Raw genomic sequence first — 15,957 nt, 5'->3', positions numbered from 1 at the left:
CACTAAATCGGCTTCATATATATAATCTCATAACATTCTCCAAGCTGGGAATGCCTCACACAAGATCCACCAGATCCGAAGCTGTAATTAAGCAAAGCAGCACAGAAAGCACAAGACTGTTAATATTATAACATTTGTTAATATATTGATTAATATTAATGCTCCTTCTAGACTTAAAAGTAGTTTAAGTCATTTAAGAATCGATTTTTTAAAGTGCTGCCAAGGCGAAGAAGTCAAGCGCCGCTTGAAACGATATTTAAAGGGGCTTTGTATTTTAAAGAGGTCTATAACTTAGAGGTTGATCCGTGGAGAAAGATCTTTGTGACAATAGTCAAAGATTGTGAATGTTAGGGGACATATTTTTCTGATTGGCCACGACTAATTGGAGCTTATCCTGCGAGCTGCTAAGATTTAGAGCTCATATCTAGATCGATGCTTCAGATAGGCGTCAATCCAAAAAAATATGTAGAGAAAGTTAGAAAAGCTAATATTACAAGTAACAGAAGCTGTAATATATATATAAATAATTATTATATTTATATTTAATATATTCATATAAATGACTATTAACAATTGCTGCTTTGCTTCAGGTTGAAGTTAAGCAGAAATTTCGAAAATAAAAAAAATGTAAATAATCTGAAATGAAAAGTTGTAATTGGAATACATAAAAGTTAATTTCGGGATAAACTAGTTCAGCCGCTTCGTAGCGCAAAAGTTTTTACTGATTTTAATACCTGCTGTAATTTGATTCCAGTCGGCCTTTTATTAAGTGGGAAAGATGGGGATACTGCGTTTTTATATCAAGAGCGAAACAACGGTAAAAACAAAAGCAATTTAATTGCTTAACAACATTTTACCATTAGACTTAATTGAATCGTCGAGCCAAATAATAAGGTGAAGAGGCACTGGGGGCACTGGGGCAGGCACTCCAGCTGAGCTGTCGAGCAAACGGTGAGCAGGTGAACAGGCGAACAGGTGAACAGGTGAATATTAAACGTCAGACATAACATGTTAATGAATTTTAATGAGAAGTAATGAGAATTGCTTGCCACGCCATCAAAAACTCATGCATTCTAATAGGACAAACCACTTGAAAGCGCCAGCCTGGGCGGGGGCACTTTGCAGCGACAGTTTTGGTTTTTGCGACTCAATTATAGAGGTTATTGCGCACAACTAACAATGGCTGAGAGTCACTGAGAGATGAGCACAAGTTGGCGAGCATATGTTAAGTTGCTCCCATTAAAGTTTTTCACCTGGCCCCAGGGCAAACACAATATTCCGGCACAGCAGGAACAGGAAATGAAAAAATGCGATACATGTTTGAAACATTCTCATATACAGAGTGTATTTAAATATATGTATATATGTACGTGTGTGTATGTATGTTAATGTATATATACTGTCAATATATTCTCTGTTTCAAGTCACGTCCCGAGCAGCGCACAAAGTATGCAAAAATCAAAATGACTTCATGTTTTCTTTTCCGTTTGTGTCGTGGCACTAAAAGTTCAGCTCGTGTTTAGCTTGAGCAACATTTTACTACAGTTTGCAGTCTGTGCTCAAAAAATGTCAGTTTAAAGTTCTTTCTGCGGCACATTTTGCACCAGCTGCTGTCATTTAAGTTCAGCTCATGCAAACATTTCATTCATACTCCAATTAAAGTCGACTTGTTGGAGCGGCCCATGTTGATAAACACATTTTATTGACAATTGCAAAAACAAGGGGAAATAACTGAATGACTGCTCAAATACTTCAAGCTGCTGTGGCACACGCCCCTTAAGTGTTACCTAAAAGGGTAAACGCATTAATCAAGAACATAAATAATTGATGAGCTAACTTTTGGCCTTTCAAACGGAGATAATCGAGTTCAATGCTTAAGCAAATTGCTTATTTGGCAAGGTCTAAAAACAGCAGCTGAATAAACTCAAGTAACTACAAGGTAATGCCAATCCAAAAGATATTGTATCTGAGAGACAGTATATTCGCTAATTTCTTATAATGTAATCTTTAGAAATATTTATATATTAAGCTGTCCTTAGACCTCGCTTCGCCTCTTTTTATAGCAAGTTTAGCGCATAGTAAAATCGAAATTGGAAATGCTCACCTTCATCTTGAAATTGACTTAAGGCCTTGATTAGATTAAGCCCGACAAATTATTTATTTGGTATATGCGCAGCACTTGTATTTATATTCATTTATCCGAATGGAATTCCGACTAAAACTGTAAAGCATGAATATTTGTAGTCGAATCTCTTGTGGTTCCTGTCACGTGCGCCCTGCAATTGGCTTAGATGACAGACAGCCTTTTGCGGCAAATGAGTTTGGAATTTGGCATTTTGGTCTATTCGCTTGTTGGAGGCGGCGCAAGCCCCAACCTGATTGTAATTACTTGTGCGAAGGCGCCTGCTCAAGGTTGGAGTTCGTTCTTTCTTTTCGTATTTCTGTGGCACCGCATGGAAAAATCTGATTAGCAACTGAGGTAAATTGATTTAATTGATGAGCCTGAATTTTAATTAAGCTAATTGCAACGACAATCAATGCGACAACACCTCAATAGCTGCCAGCAAACCATCAATTGCTTAGCGCCGCGCCATAAATCTGTCCCCAGCGCCATTCGCTTGTCAGGCAAATTTATTATGCATATTTTATAAATCGACAGACAGCGACAATCACCTTTGACACCTGCCCTAAATAAGCGCCAATAAGTGCTACGGCGCTTACTTCAATAACCTTTGCTTGCGGCGCACAGTCAGCTGGATGCCTCTGCTGCTCATATGCCATCCATAACCATTAGACGCGTCCCGCACTTAATCAAAGCGGCTGTGGCAAAAGGGAAACTGATCAAATAACATCAAGAATTTAGCACCTGTAATACAGTGCCTGTCTGAGAAAAAAACTTAAATTGTCTCCTTTGCGAAGGGTAAATACGAACTGCGCGCACAAAGCGTTGACAGTTAACTTTGATCCTGTTCCGGTGCGTCGGGAACAGCTTCAAATGGCTGCGTCACTGCCAATTGGCAGTTCCTTTGATTTATTTGATTGACGGCTGCAGCACAGGCTGACGATAGCTCCCTAGCCCCACCTGAACTCAGCCAGGATTTGTCTGGAAAGGTGAAAACTTATAACCAGCTGAGACAACGACACAAACTAACCAATATTTGCCATCACAATTAAGACTTTGCTTGCTTTACATAATATATTCAGTCCGCTGCTCTGTTCCTCATGGCCTGGCATTAAATTGATTTCTCAGCCAGTTTCGCCAGCTCATCCCATCTTGCTTGCGCATGCAAATTGGCATGCTTTGAGATTTATTGGCATAAATTATAATGGAATAAAACATGTCTCGAGTCCGCTGATGATAATCATAGCAGGGCCGAGTTAATTGACGGCACATTAAATGGTAATATATAAAGTTGTTTTCAGGCCCAGTCGCGTAATTTGTTTGTGCCGAGTGCTTGAAAACGGAAATTGAATTTTCTAAACTTTGGCCAGGCCACGGGGGGCAGCAATTAATACCCACTGCAGGTCGCCTAGTCGACGGGGCCGAAAGGCTTCGGGCTGGTAGTAGGCTAAAGTTAGTATAGACTCGGGTCGATAGCGATGCGTCAGCTGGGAAACCCAAAACCAGAAAACTTTCTATGTACTTGGAGCGAATAAGAAAATAGGAGGCAGGGATATGTCAAAGCTGTTGCTGTTGCCGTTGCCGTTTCAGAGTTGGAGCGGCTGTTTCTGTTGCTGATGTTGCTTTTCGTTGTCATTGAAGTGTTTTAATCAATTCTGATTTAATTTTATGCCCAATTAAGTGTGAAAAGCGTTTGATGTTGGGCACGAGCGCACTCCGCCCCTCGCATCCTATGCGCAGCGTATGCCGAGAGGCACGCAACCGTGAGCATTGAATATGCCACAGTTATGGACCCTAACGAGACGAGGCAAACGATTCGGATGCCATGTCACAGGAAGCCATCCATACATAGCTGCAGTTCGGTTCACTACCCATGACGGTCTATTAAGAAAGCACTCACTCACACACACGCGCACACACACACACATGAACATTGTCATCAGAGCTTTCACAAACAAGTCACACTTAAATAAACTTTTGATTATAAGTAGATGTTGTTGCTGCTCTCTCTCTCTCTCTCTCTCTCTCTCTCTGTATCTCTCTATTTGCACCTGTAACATCTGCTTCTGCTTTATGTATCCTCTGCGCATATATCTCTATTCTACACAATTCTGCTCGTCTAATCGACGGTAGCGGCTTCTTGTTGTTGTTGGCCTGTACTATCTCTTTAACCATGGTTCAAACTCTCTTCTTATGACAGAAACGAAAATTGCTGGCTAAGCGTTATCCAATAATCTTTATCAACAGCAACAGCAGCAGCAGCAGCAGCAGCCCGACTCGGCCTCAACCCCAAGCATTTTGGAAGCATTAGTCTATATGACAGCCGATCCGATATCTTTATGCTTCTGGATATGTCTACAGGTAACCACAATATATACATGAAAACAGATAAGGAATACGGACTTCCAAGTATCTTTAAATTAGCCTTGTTAGGGCTTTTTGCAGAAGCACCTGTAATTACCCATGCAATTGCACCCACTATGAACATGAATAAAATTTCTTAGCTCTCGCTTGCGGTGGGTTAAGTGTCATGATGTGCGCTGCGAGATTTTGTTCCTAAGGGCGTGGTTGCTGGCAAGAACGCAGGTGTGTTTAAGCCATAAAGCAATTTCGTTGAAAATTTACGAGCCTCCCACTTGACGCTCTGACGGCGGGTTGGCTCACTGGACACCTTTGCAAGTTATGGCTTTCATCTTATGAATTCGTTTAACATGAAAGCTTTAACCTTGACCAATGCTGCGTCGTCTAGCTCAAATATGTCCTTATGCGAACAGAAATTCCTCGGATCATCTTTGGTAAAAATACATTTTTTTTTATTCGATTTAGATACATAGATTAATTTCGTTATACATGCTTGTGATTTTGAGTGTCGGAGATTGTCGTAAGACTCAAGCTTTGGGGATAGCTTGAACAAAAGAATCCCAAAAATTAAAGCCTTTTAAATTAATATCAACTGTGTAATGTCTGCATGTAAGACGATTGGGGACCTTCACCAATTATTGTGTTAAATTATTATTTCACGTTTTATCGGTTGTGTGTGATAAGAGTACTCCTGATAATACTCTGCGAATATCTAACTTTTTTGGAGCGTCATTTGTGTCCATTGTGTAAAATGCTCACTTTGAATTTGCAATTCAGAATGTAACAATATTTCACTTTGTTGTGTCTGTGTGGATGAACATGTTTGGATTGCAGCAACTACAAACTAATCTTAACTGTAACGAGTAACTAGAATCCGCACTGGCGCCGTCTCTGGACCCAGATCAGACCAAACCAGCTTGGAAGGACAGCCACCTCTTCAGACCACTGCCTACTAATTGTTGCACACACATTGGCGTCATGCTGCGAACAAATCTGCATCGCTTTGTCGTTTTAAATTTTGTGAGCATGTGGAAAATTTTTTAAGGCTTTCCTTATGTACGTTTGTTGTTTTTTTTTTTAATTTATCATATTATTAGCAAAATATTTTGTAAGAATTTGATTGAAGAGAGTCTTTTTTAAGCCAAAATTAGCCTTAAAAACTAAAACGCTGACACTTCTCAATCTGCCAAAATGGTCAGCGTTTTCAAGTAGTAGGCAGGGCAGTGGTTCCGTGTCCTAAGGTTATTTTTTTTACTGAATATTCACTGATATCAAAAAGTTCGAGTATGAAAAGATAACTAAAAACGAATTCCTTGTTAATTGCGTTGCGCTTACGTCGAGTAACGAAAGGCATCCAAAAGCCACCCAGCTACAAAGTTTGGGTCTTAGGTCTTTTATGTTTTACGTCTGATCAGAATGGCCTTAGCGTTGCTCGCGCTTTTTTTGCGAGCCTGCTTTCAGTTTCAAGCTATTTCTGTGGGTTATATTATTTTTGGTTATTACTCTCTCCACGCTACAGCAGCGCAACAGTCCCCAAAACTGTTTAAGGTGTCTGTTTGTGTTTGTGTGTGTGTCTTGTGGATCTACGTTTGTGTTTCGGATATAACTAACTTAGTACACAATCAGCAGGTTGTTCTCGTTGAATCCCGCCGAGTGTCCTGCATTGCGCACTATAAAATTGGATCCATCGAAGTGCATGCGCTTTTCATTGCGACTGCAAGGCAAGAGAAACAAAATGATAATTACAGGGAATGTGGCTAAGAGTGGATACCTACCGTAAAAACAGATGCGAGGTCTTGCCCAAGGAGGCGGTGCAGTGGATGCCCAGAGTGGTTAGAGTGACCGATCCATTGCCAGGGCTGGTGCGAATGAGCCCCTTGTTGTGTTGGCGAGTCACCTTCACCAGGCCATCGGCGGCCTGAATAATGCGAAATCCATTGATGTCGTACATCTCGGTACCGTCGTCTGCGCAACTGTAGGATGACTTTGCAATTACCTCCTGTGCATCCGGCACAAAAGAGGGACCGTGGCGTGAGTCGCTGTTGAAAGTGTTGCGGGTGTTTAGGAATGAAATATACCCAGAATCTGATCCGATTCGATACTTACTCGTAAAACACTGCCAGAGTGTAATCCTTGGTTAGGTCAGTGAATGTGTCGGTTGTGGTGCGTGTTCCAGCGGTGTCAACCAGATAAATTAAAGCGCAAGACTCACTAGTGAAGCTCACACCCTTGTACCACATCTTGGCATAGCGCCTGTAACGCCAACGAGATACGCTTAAATAGTTCCTACAATAATGATCCTTAGTAACTCACACAAAGTTGTTGGCCTTCATGCCGTCATATGTCACGATTTCCACCTTGGAGCCGCTCTGTAGAATACGGCCATTGGGATGGATTAGAGCAGAGTTCGTGCCATTGCGCGACAAAGAGACAGCCACCATGCTGCGCTGATTCAAGACGCGCACTGCCTTGTCCAGAGTCATATCGATTCTGTACTCGGAGGAATATATCATATCTCATTGCGCTGCAGATCAACTGATCTAGATACCCACCTAACTCCTTCGCGCAGGCGCAACTGAATGGTGCCATTTGACATGGCAATCGGTCCAGAGCCAGGACATGGCGGCGGCGGTGGTGGATTATTCTCAAACTCAAAAGTGCGCGAGCTAACGCGACCCAAGGCATGAGGAGGGGGCGGCATAGGCGACGGGTACTGCTGAGTGTGGTGCATTGGTGGTTGAGGTTGTGGCTAATGGGGCATTATTGTTAACATATGGTCCTATACCATTATAGATAGTTACTGGTAGTTATTTACCTGACAGTAAGCACCGCCATTATCAAACCCAAACGGCCCTGCGAAACGAGCAGTCAACGACTTGGTGCTCAGCACTAGAGGCTCCAAATCTGCAACTGCGGTGAGCAATGGTTGCGACTGGTGCATGCTCATTCCAATGGATCGATAGGAACCAGAAGCACCTATGGCATTCGTTTGGCTAGAGCATTCCTTAGCCAGCACAGAAGTATTGGTGCCCACACTGGCGCTGCCGCTGTTCAGCGACATGCTGCTCATACGAGCCGACAGCGACAACGCCGAACTGGGCAAACGAACTGACGACTGCTGCAAATTGAATTACTTATATATATATATATATATTTCAACTAATGTATGTAAATATATTGCATATTTTCAGAGTCTTTAACAAGACGAACTTTAGCTGACTATTCAAAACTCTAGATGCCCGTGTCAAATCATGGTCTACAATATCTAATCTTGGAATATTTATTTTGATGGTCTACTAAAACATATCTTTATGAAATCGCGTTCTAAAAATAGCTGAATTCATTAGGAATCAAGGCTAGATCTATCTATAAAATTCACCTTGAAGCTATCAACAGCCTTGAACACCACATATTTGTCAAATTTATGTCGCTGTCAAACTCCCAGTAGACTTAGGCATATAAGCTTGACATTTGTTTCTGTCAGCGAGATATTTTAAATGCGTGAACTCCAGCTGCAACAGTAATCGCCGTTTTGCCATGCCCCAGTGGGACGGTACACATACTCCGAATTCCAAAAGCCAGGACAAACATGTAAAAAAACTCAGCCCAAGTTTTCAATTGACTTATAGAAACAGTCAAAGAAAAAAAGTCGACCCAGGACAGCTGAAAGAAAATAATTCTCTGTGTAGGACTTACCGGTGATGGGTTGTTGTTGGTGTACACTGAGCGTTGGCGCACGCCATTGGGGGCTTTGGTGGGCGAGCGCAAGATGTTGTTGATCTTGTCATTCGTCTGGGCACGGGACAAAAAATCTTCCGCATTGAAGATGCCCACACGGCCGCTCTTCGGTGTAACAACGGGCTCTGGCTGCGGCTTGGTCTCGTCGCATGCTGCAAGCTGGCACTGCACCTCCTTGGTGTTCGGCTTGGTAACTGGAACCATTTCTTACTTCGTTCGATGTATGCTTGTGACTAAAATTACAGTTACACTTTAATGGGAACGGAGTTGCACGCGGGGATAGGAATGCGAAAAACCAAAGATTGCTCGACACAACGACTCAGAGAGAGGAATTTAATTTTTACTTTTTTTATTTTCTACTTTCAAGAGCTCTGCTCACTGCGAAAATTTGTGAAAGAATGACTTTCCTCTGATGCTGTTCTTTGGCTAGTCATCTTTTCATCGGGATAACCGTCGCCTACTTTGCTACAAAAGAAACCTAACCCAATATGTGTTGGAAAACGCATTTACTTTACCAACACTATAAAGTTTTTTGTGGGCCGCGTGCATTTTTTATAACTCATATTCACACAGATGAAAATAGTTCAATTTTAAGAGTTGAGCAAAAATGGTTTTGCTCAATTAGTCAAACCGAAATAATTTATATTTGTAGGTGTGGCCAGCTCCTTAACCATACTGTAACACCACAGAAAATACTATTGCCGTAAAAATACCCACTAAAAAATACCTCCAAGTCATCGTTAGAACTTCAAAATAACTTGTGTGCCTTCACGCCGAGAAATCCCCTGAAGTCTCACAATTGTTTTAATAACATCTCTTTAATAAAGTAGCAAACAAAGTGGTTTAATTTAAGCATCTGTTTTTATTTTCATACATTAATTTTGTAATACATGCTCTTGAATTTTGGGTGTGTGTGAGATGAGAGATCGTCGTGAGGCTCGCAAATCTCAAAGCTTCCAAGCGACAGATGTAAATCACATAGACCAGAAATATATTATATATATATACATATGTATATGTTTGAATATGTATATACATATATTATATAATGACGTATTGTGTAGTTTTTGTCAACGCTGAAAAATTTTCTATCAACATGTATTTAATAATATCTCACTTTTCATTGGGTAGCTTGTGTATGTGGTATTCGTTGTGTGTCGGTTGCTCGTTCACTTTGAATTTGCAAAATTCAGAGTGTAACATTATTTCACTTTGATGTGTCGGTGTCGGTGTCGGTGTCAGTGTCAGTGTGTATGAACATGGTAGGACAGTCACAGGACCTATGAACTAATCTTAACCGTAACAAGTAACATCGCTGTCTTCCGTTCAGACTAACATCCCGAGGGATCGGACCACCTCTTCAGACCACTGCCTACTAATTGTTGCACATACACATATCGCCATGGCTTAGTGTTTCTAATTTTGATGCATGTGGACAATTTTTAAGGCTTTCTCAATATATGTAATGTGTTTTTTTTTCATTTTTCGTATAAATTGTAAAATATTGTAGAAATTTGCTTGAAGAAAAGTCTTATGCCGAAATTAGCCTTAAAAACAAACGCCGACCCTTTCCGATTGGCCAAAATGGTCAGCGTGTTCAAGTAGTAGGCAGGGCAGTGGACACTTGCCCCGATATTTTTTGTTTACTAAATTTTCACTGATATCAAAAAGGTCGAGTATGTAAAGATAACTAAAAACAAATTCCTTTTTAGTAGCGCTGCGCTTACGTCGAGTACCGAAAGACATTCGAGTTTCGCCCAAACAATAGTTTGATATTTCCGACGTTGTGATCGAATGTCTTTCCCGTTTCTCACGCCTTATTTGAGCCTTATTTCTAGTTTTGTTTTTTTTTTTGCCTTTTCTTTGATGTATACAATTTTTAGTAATTTTCATTCTCCACTCTACGGCAGCCCAGCGGCCAGTAAAAACTTTATAAGATGTCTGTTTGTGTTTGTGTCTTATAACTAAGTTGGAGTAAGTTAGTACACAATCAGCAGGTTGTTCTCGTTGAATCCCGCCGAGTGTCCTGCATTGCGCACTATAAAATTGGATCCATCGAAGTGCATGCGCTTTTCATTGCGACTGCAAGGCAAGAGAAACAAAATTATAATTACAGGGAATGTGGCTAAGAGTGGATACCTACCGTAAAAACAGATGCGAGGTCTTGCCCAAGGAGGCGGTGCAGTGGATGCCCAGAGTGGTTAGAGTGACCGATCCATTGCCAGGGCTGGTGCGAATGAGCCCCTTGTTGTGTTGGCGAGTCACCTTCACCAGGCCATCGGCGGCCTGAATAATGCGAAATCCATTGATGTCGTACATCTCGGTGCCGTCGTCTGCGCAACTGTATAATGACTTTGCAATTACCTCCTGTGCATCCGGCACAAAAGAGGGACCGTGGCGTGAGTCGCTGTTGAAAGTGTTGCGGGTGTTTAGTAGGAATGAAATATGCCCAGAATCTGATTCGATTCGATACTTACTCGTAAAACACTGCCAGAGTGTAGTCCTTGGTTAGGTCAGTGAATGTGTCGGTTGTGGTGCGTGTTCCAGCGGTGTCAACCAGATAAATTAAAGCGCAAGACTCACTAGTGAAGCTCACACCCTTGTACCACATCTTGGCATAGCGCCTGTAACGCCAACGAGATACGCTTAAATAGTTCCTACAATAATGATCCTTAGTAACTCACACAAAGTTGTTGGCCTTCATGCCGTCATATGTCACGATTTCCACCTTGGAGCCGCTCTGTAGAATACGGCCATTGGGATGGATTAGAGCAGAGTTCGTGCCATTGCGCGACAAAGAGACAGCCACCATGCTGCGCTGATTCAAGACGCGCACTGCCTTGTCCAGAGTCATATCGATTCTGTACTCGGAGGAATATATCATATCTCATTGCGCTGCAGATCAACTGATCTAGATACCCACCTAACTCCTTCGCGCAGGCGCAACTGAATGGTGCCATTTGACATGGCAATCGGTCCAGAGCCAGGACATGGCGGCGGCGGTGGTGGATTATTCTCAAACTCAAAAGTGCGCGAGCTAACGCGACCCAAGGCATGAGGAGGGGGCGGCATAGGCGACGGGTACTGCTGAGTGTGGTGCATTGGTGGTTGAGGTTGTGGCTAATGGGGCATTATTGTTAACATATGGTCCTATACCATTATAGATAGTTACTGGTAGTTATTTACCTGACAGTAAGCACCGCCATTATCAAACCCAAACGGCCCTGCGAAACGAGCAGTCAACGACTTGGTGCTCAGCACTAGAGGCTCCAAATCTGCAACTGCGGTGAGCAATGGCTGCGACTGGTGCATGCTCATTCCAATGGATCGATAGGAACCAGAAGCACCTATGGCATTCGTTTGGCTAGAGCATTCCTTAGCCAGCACAGAAGTATTGGTGCCCACACTGGCGCTGCCGCTGTTCAGCGACATGCTGCTCATACGAGCCGACAGCGACAACGCCGAACTGGGCAAACGAACCGACGACTGCTGCATATTAGTTATACATTATTGAATAACTTCTCTAATTTAGATATATTTCGGAAAACATTAATAACTGAGCTTAAAAAACTCATTATTCTAACCTCAATTTTGAATAGGATACTCTCACACCGTTAGACGGACATTGACAGACAGGGACAGAACTTACCGGCGATGGGTTGTTGTTGGTGTACACCGAGCGTTGACGCACGCCATTTGGAGCCTTGTTGGGCGAGCGAAGGATGTTGTTGATCTTATCGTTCATCTGGGCACGGGACAAAAAATCTTCCGCATTGAAGATGCCCACGCGGCCGCTCTTCGGGGTGACGACCGGCTCCGGCTGCGGCTTGGTCTCGTCACATGCCGCGAGCTGGCACTGCACCTCCTTGGTGTTCGGCTTGGTAACTGGAACCATTTTGTAATCTTGTGACTAAAAATTACAGTTACACTTTAATGAGAACAGAGTTGCACACGGGGATGGAAATGCGAAAAACCAAAGATTGCTCGACACAACGACTCAGTGAGAGGAATTTAATTTATACTTTTTTTATTTTCTACTTCCAAGAGCTCTGCTCTGTTCACTGCGAAAATTTGTGAAAGAATGATTTTCCACAAATGCTGCTCTTTAACAAGTCATGTGCTTTGGCACAACAGTCGCCTACTTTGCTACCAAAGCCAATTTAACCGAAGAAGTGTTGGAAAACGCTCTGTAGCCATTCGTAATAGATAATAGCTGAATAGCTTATGCGGGCAAAATCCCAGCATACTTTTAGGCTGAGCATAATTGAAAATGACTGCAAAAGAAACCTCTGCACAATATGATTTCTAATAGCGGACTTATTGATACATTAAGTATCTATCTATATATATATATAAAGCAGCGGCAAATTCCGTTGACAATCAGTAAAAGGAATCAGCACTGAGCTGGCAGATAAATTAAATTAAATAAGCGCTTAAAATTGTAAGAGAGCAAAAATGGCTGTTGGTTGCCAATAATGGAGAGCTCAGAGCTGAAAGCTATTGAAATATTGATTTCAGTTTAGCTCAAAGCACTTTATTTTATATAATATTTTATTTATATAGATACTTGCTGGATATTCGAAGTTGCCAACAGAGCGATTGCTGAAAGGGAAAAACGTTTTTCGCTTAGGTTTAACGCACTTGGCTGAAATATGTCCTTGCCAATGACAAAAATGATTAGTTGTGTTGCCAAAAATTGATAAATCGCTTCAATTGGCAATTTTCATGGCTGCTTAGTTTTTGCCACCGGCCAAGAACAGGGCCTCCCGTCGGCCAAAATGCGTGTACATCCGTGACAGGCGCAAGTATTCAAACGTCAATTAGCCAGAGATAATCCATTACGATAAATCCTTCAAGTTGTTTGCACAGACTGCGAGGCTAGACGCCCGTGAACTTCCGCTGGGCGAAATCTGTGACAATTGTCGCACTTGCTTAGCTTGGCCAATTGCAATTGAGTAGCGGCTGCCCTGGCGCTCTGACACTCTTCTAATGCCGTTGATTTATGGCCATTTGGCCTGGGCTAATGAGCGCATTGACTCCTTGCAATGTTTGGCCATCGGCCCACGCCCGAACTGACCAGAATTCGCAATTCACAATTTATTTTTGCCAACAATTTTCATTTATTTTCATTTAATTTCGTTATTTTCATTTCCATTTTCATCTCAGTTGTCAGCAGCATAGAACATATTTATGTGCAATTTATTTTTGGCTCTGCCGCTCATTAAAATACTGTTGCATTGCATATTAAAGTTGCTGGCGTGCCACGCCTACGCGTTGCATTGGCTCAGTTTAAAGAGTCCGAAAATATTGTTTACAACATGCGTTGCGTGATTTTCAAAATATGTTTCTGAAAATACGCCCGAAGGCGGGACGGTGCGACGACGGCCAGGCGAAATACGGAAATTCATTTGTGAAGAAGCAAATGTTTTTCATTTAGCCCGAACAAATTGGTTAACCTCCTTTTGTGAGCACAACGTGCACATATTGCGTATAAACAATATTTTGTTGACAGGATTCTCAATGTTCGGGCGAAACAGTTTCGGGCTTTGATGGCGCGCTTTAGCTTTAATTGCGGGCCGGGGCTCACAATGCCGTTGCTCACTTGCCATTGTGAGTGCACTTTAATTAACTCGAATGCAAAAAGCCACAAGTTGCCACAAGCAATGTATATCAATTTGTCACAATGGCACCGAGTGAAGGCATGCATTTGAGAGCAAGCCATAAAAAGCATCAATTGCCATAGTTCTGTTTTTGCTAGCCCACTGGGGACACTCTAAACACTCGACTCTGTGGCATCAACAGAGCAAATGGCTGAGCTTTCATTAATATTAAAAAAAGTCTTGTTATTGCTATCATTGGAGCCTCTCAGCTCCATTATTTGGCAACTACTTTTCATTTTGTATAAGCAGAAGCAGAGCTAAACAAATTTCATTTTGTTTGTATGGCCAAGTTTTGCAATGGCAAGGAAAGCAGAGCCGTAAAACTATTTCCGTGGCGACAAAAACGAATTTATGGCCATGTCAATGAACTGTGCACTGTGCATTGCCTCAGCGAGCATTTTGGAATGGAGATGCTAAGCAGGCGGGAAAGATACTCACGCTATTGGAATTCGTGCGACACGGATGCTGTGCGTCTGTCCATCGCTGACGTCATATAGTGCGGGCGGGAGCAGCAGGGAGCAGGCACTCAGAGTGATAGGGAACTTATGGCATAAGTGAAATCGAAATGACTTGAGCTACTTTAAAAACATTTTTAAATGTATCGCATTTTATTTATTTGTATTTCTTTATATTTCTCAATTAACATTAAAAACAATTACCACAGACATAAGGCTGCGCCGACAGTTGCTTTTGTTGTGGGCATATGTGAAATTAATTGATTGTCAACATCATCAGAAATGAATATATTTAAATGAATATATATTTGTGTGAATAATTGTGGGAATACATTCAAATATATTGGCATCTTTGTGGTCAATTAAGGCTATCAACCTTTGAAATGCATTCCTAACTTCCACTCGATAGACAGATGATTCCTTTGAGATATATGTGGTTCTAGTCGCTGTCATGTGTCGCCTAGACACCAACTTAATCTTAATGCTCGTCAACATTTGTGGCATTCCAGGCATTTTCAGACGTCTTTCAGTTTTTCGACCATCATAAATCGCGTAAAGCTCATGAAACCTGAGTGACTTTTGTTTACACAGCCTTCCCAGTGGGCGACTCGTACAAATCCCCTCCGAAAAAACATTGAGTCTTGTCGGTTTGTCAAGTGATTCATTGGGATTTCCTGGAGTGCCGCCCAGCGTAGACCAACGCACTTTGTCTGGTGACTGGGGACAGGGACTGGGACCGGGTCTCGGTATCTGTTTCGTGACCAGTTCAACAAAAATAACGCAAAAGTGTGCCCGAGAGTTACGTCTACACACAAATCGGTGGACGTCGGTTCATCTTTTTTTTAGGTTTGACGTCATCTACTCAAAGCGCTTTGCCAAATGCTGTCAGTGGCGCACAGATTGCGGCTGCCTGTCTATGAGCCCCTTTGGTGCACTTCATAGGCGCCTCTGCGGCTGCAAAAGGTGTGTTCGAGGGAGGAGGAGGAGTAGGAGGTGTAGATCTTTCGTAAGATTTAATGTATGCTGGCGCATTGCCCGTTTGTCAGGCTAAATTTTACGCTTAATTTAAGCGGCAAACATCTAAAGTGACGTTGTCGTTGCCACTTTGATTTTTCGTTCCATAAATATAGGTCAGAAAATTCATCAATAATTAATACACTGGCCGAAAAAAGTGGCTAATTAATAATTGTGTAAGAAATGAGTGGTGAGTGCTCAAACCGAATGAAAATAAAAATTCTTCACAGCATTTTTTTATATATTTATATCTATATTTAAGAATAAGAACAACAAAATTCCACTCGCCGGGTGCTAAACAGTACAATTTGTGAGCTGTCTAATTATTTTACAAAGGTCAAAAACAATGGCTGTGTTTATATGTGGGCAAAGTCATTAATTTAAATAGATATCCTTCAGACTTCACAGCATAGTTCTCTATAAATATGCCGATGATGATCTTGCGTTTTCCCACGAATTCATTGTGTATCGGATTCATTTCGGTCATAATCGTTTAATTCATTACGCTTTAAGAAGATTCTATAAGATGCTAGATTCGATTGCAGACGTGCCTCTTGGGCTGCACTGTTCACACCCACCGATAGCTGTTGGAGGGGCTGGGGCAGGT

The 15,957-nt window shown here is 42.0% G+C and overlaps 2 protein-coding genes across 2 annotated transcripts; both read right to left on the bottom strand.

Moving 5' to 3' along the window:
- Window positions 1–5,093: 5,093 nt before the first annotated feature.
- Window positions 5,094–12,304, bottom strand: LOC115483460. Its single transcript, XM_030225535.1, has 8 exons — window positions 11,871–12,304; window positions 11,408–11,710; window positions 11,145–11,341; window positions 10,906–11,082; window positions 10,699–10,845; window positions 10,365–10,628; window positions 10,201–10,303; window positions 5,094–6,094 (listed from the first exon to the last, which is right to left on the bottom strand). The coding sequence occupies exons 1-7, from the start codon at window positions 12,114–12,116 to the stop codon at window positions 10,201–10,203; spliced, it is 1,437 nt and encodes a 478-aa protein (XP_030081395.1). The 5' UTR covers window positions 12,117–12,304; the 3' UTR covers window positions 5,094–6,094.
- Window positions 5,994–8,632, bottom strand: LOC111602150. Its single transcript, XM_030225536.1, has 7 exons — window positions 8,180–8,632; window positions 7,299–7,601; window positions 7,036–7,232; window positions 6,797–6,973; window positions 6,590–6,736; window positions 6,259–6,522; window positions 5,994–6,197 (listed from the first exon to the last, which is right to left on the bottom strand). The coding sequence occupies exons 1-7, from the start codon at window positions 8,423–8,425 to the stop codon at window positions 6,095–6,097; spliced, it is 1,437 nt and encodes a 478-aa protein (XP_030081396.1). The 5' UTR covers window positions 8,426–8,632; the 3' UTR covers window positions 5,994–6,094.
- Window positions 12,305–15,957: the final 3,653 nt, after the last annotated feature.

Source organism: Drosophila hydei, unplaced genomic scaffold (genome assembly GCF_003285905.1).
Source record: "Drosophila hydei strain 15085-1641.00,03,60 unplaced genomic scaffold, DhydRS2 tig00008134-arrow-pilon, whole genome shotgun sequence".
In the NCBI taxonomy this organism is placed as follows: domain Eukaryota; kingdom Metazoa; phylum Arthropoda; class Insecta; order Diptera; family Drosophilidae; genus Drosophila; species Drosophila hydei.
This window is presented reverse-complemented; position numbering and strand designations above follow the sequence as displayed.

Coding starts and splice junctions, on each gene's coding strand:
- LOC111602150 (XM_030225536.1), bottom strand. CDS start 8,425: ATGGTTCCAGTTACCAAGCCGAACACCAAGGAGGTGCAGTGCCAGCTT. Junction 6,974..7,035: donor CGCCTGCGCGAAGGAGTTAG/GTGGGTATCTAG, acceptor CTCCGAGTACAG/AATCGATATGACTCTGGACA. Junction 6,523..6,589: donor ACTCTGGCAGTGTTTTACGA/GTAAGTATCGAA, acceptor CACTTTCAACAG/CGACTCACGCCACGGTCCCT.
- LOC115483460 (XM_030225535.1), bottom strand. CDS start 12,116: ATGGTTCCAGTTACCAAGCCGAACACCAAGGAGGTGCAGTGCCAGCTC. Junction 11,083..11,144: donor CGCCTGCGCGAAGGAGTTAG/GTGGGTATCTAG, acceptor CTCCGAGTACAG/AATCGATATGACTCTGGACA. Junction 10,304..10,364: donor ACCTCGCATCTGTTTTTACG/GTAGGTATCCAC, acceptor CTTGCCTTGCAG/TCGCAATGAAAAGCGCATGC.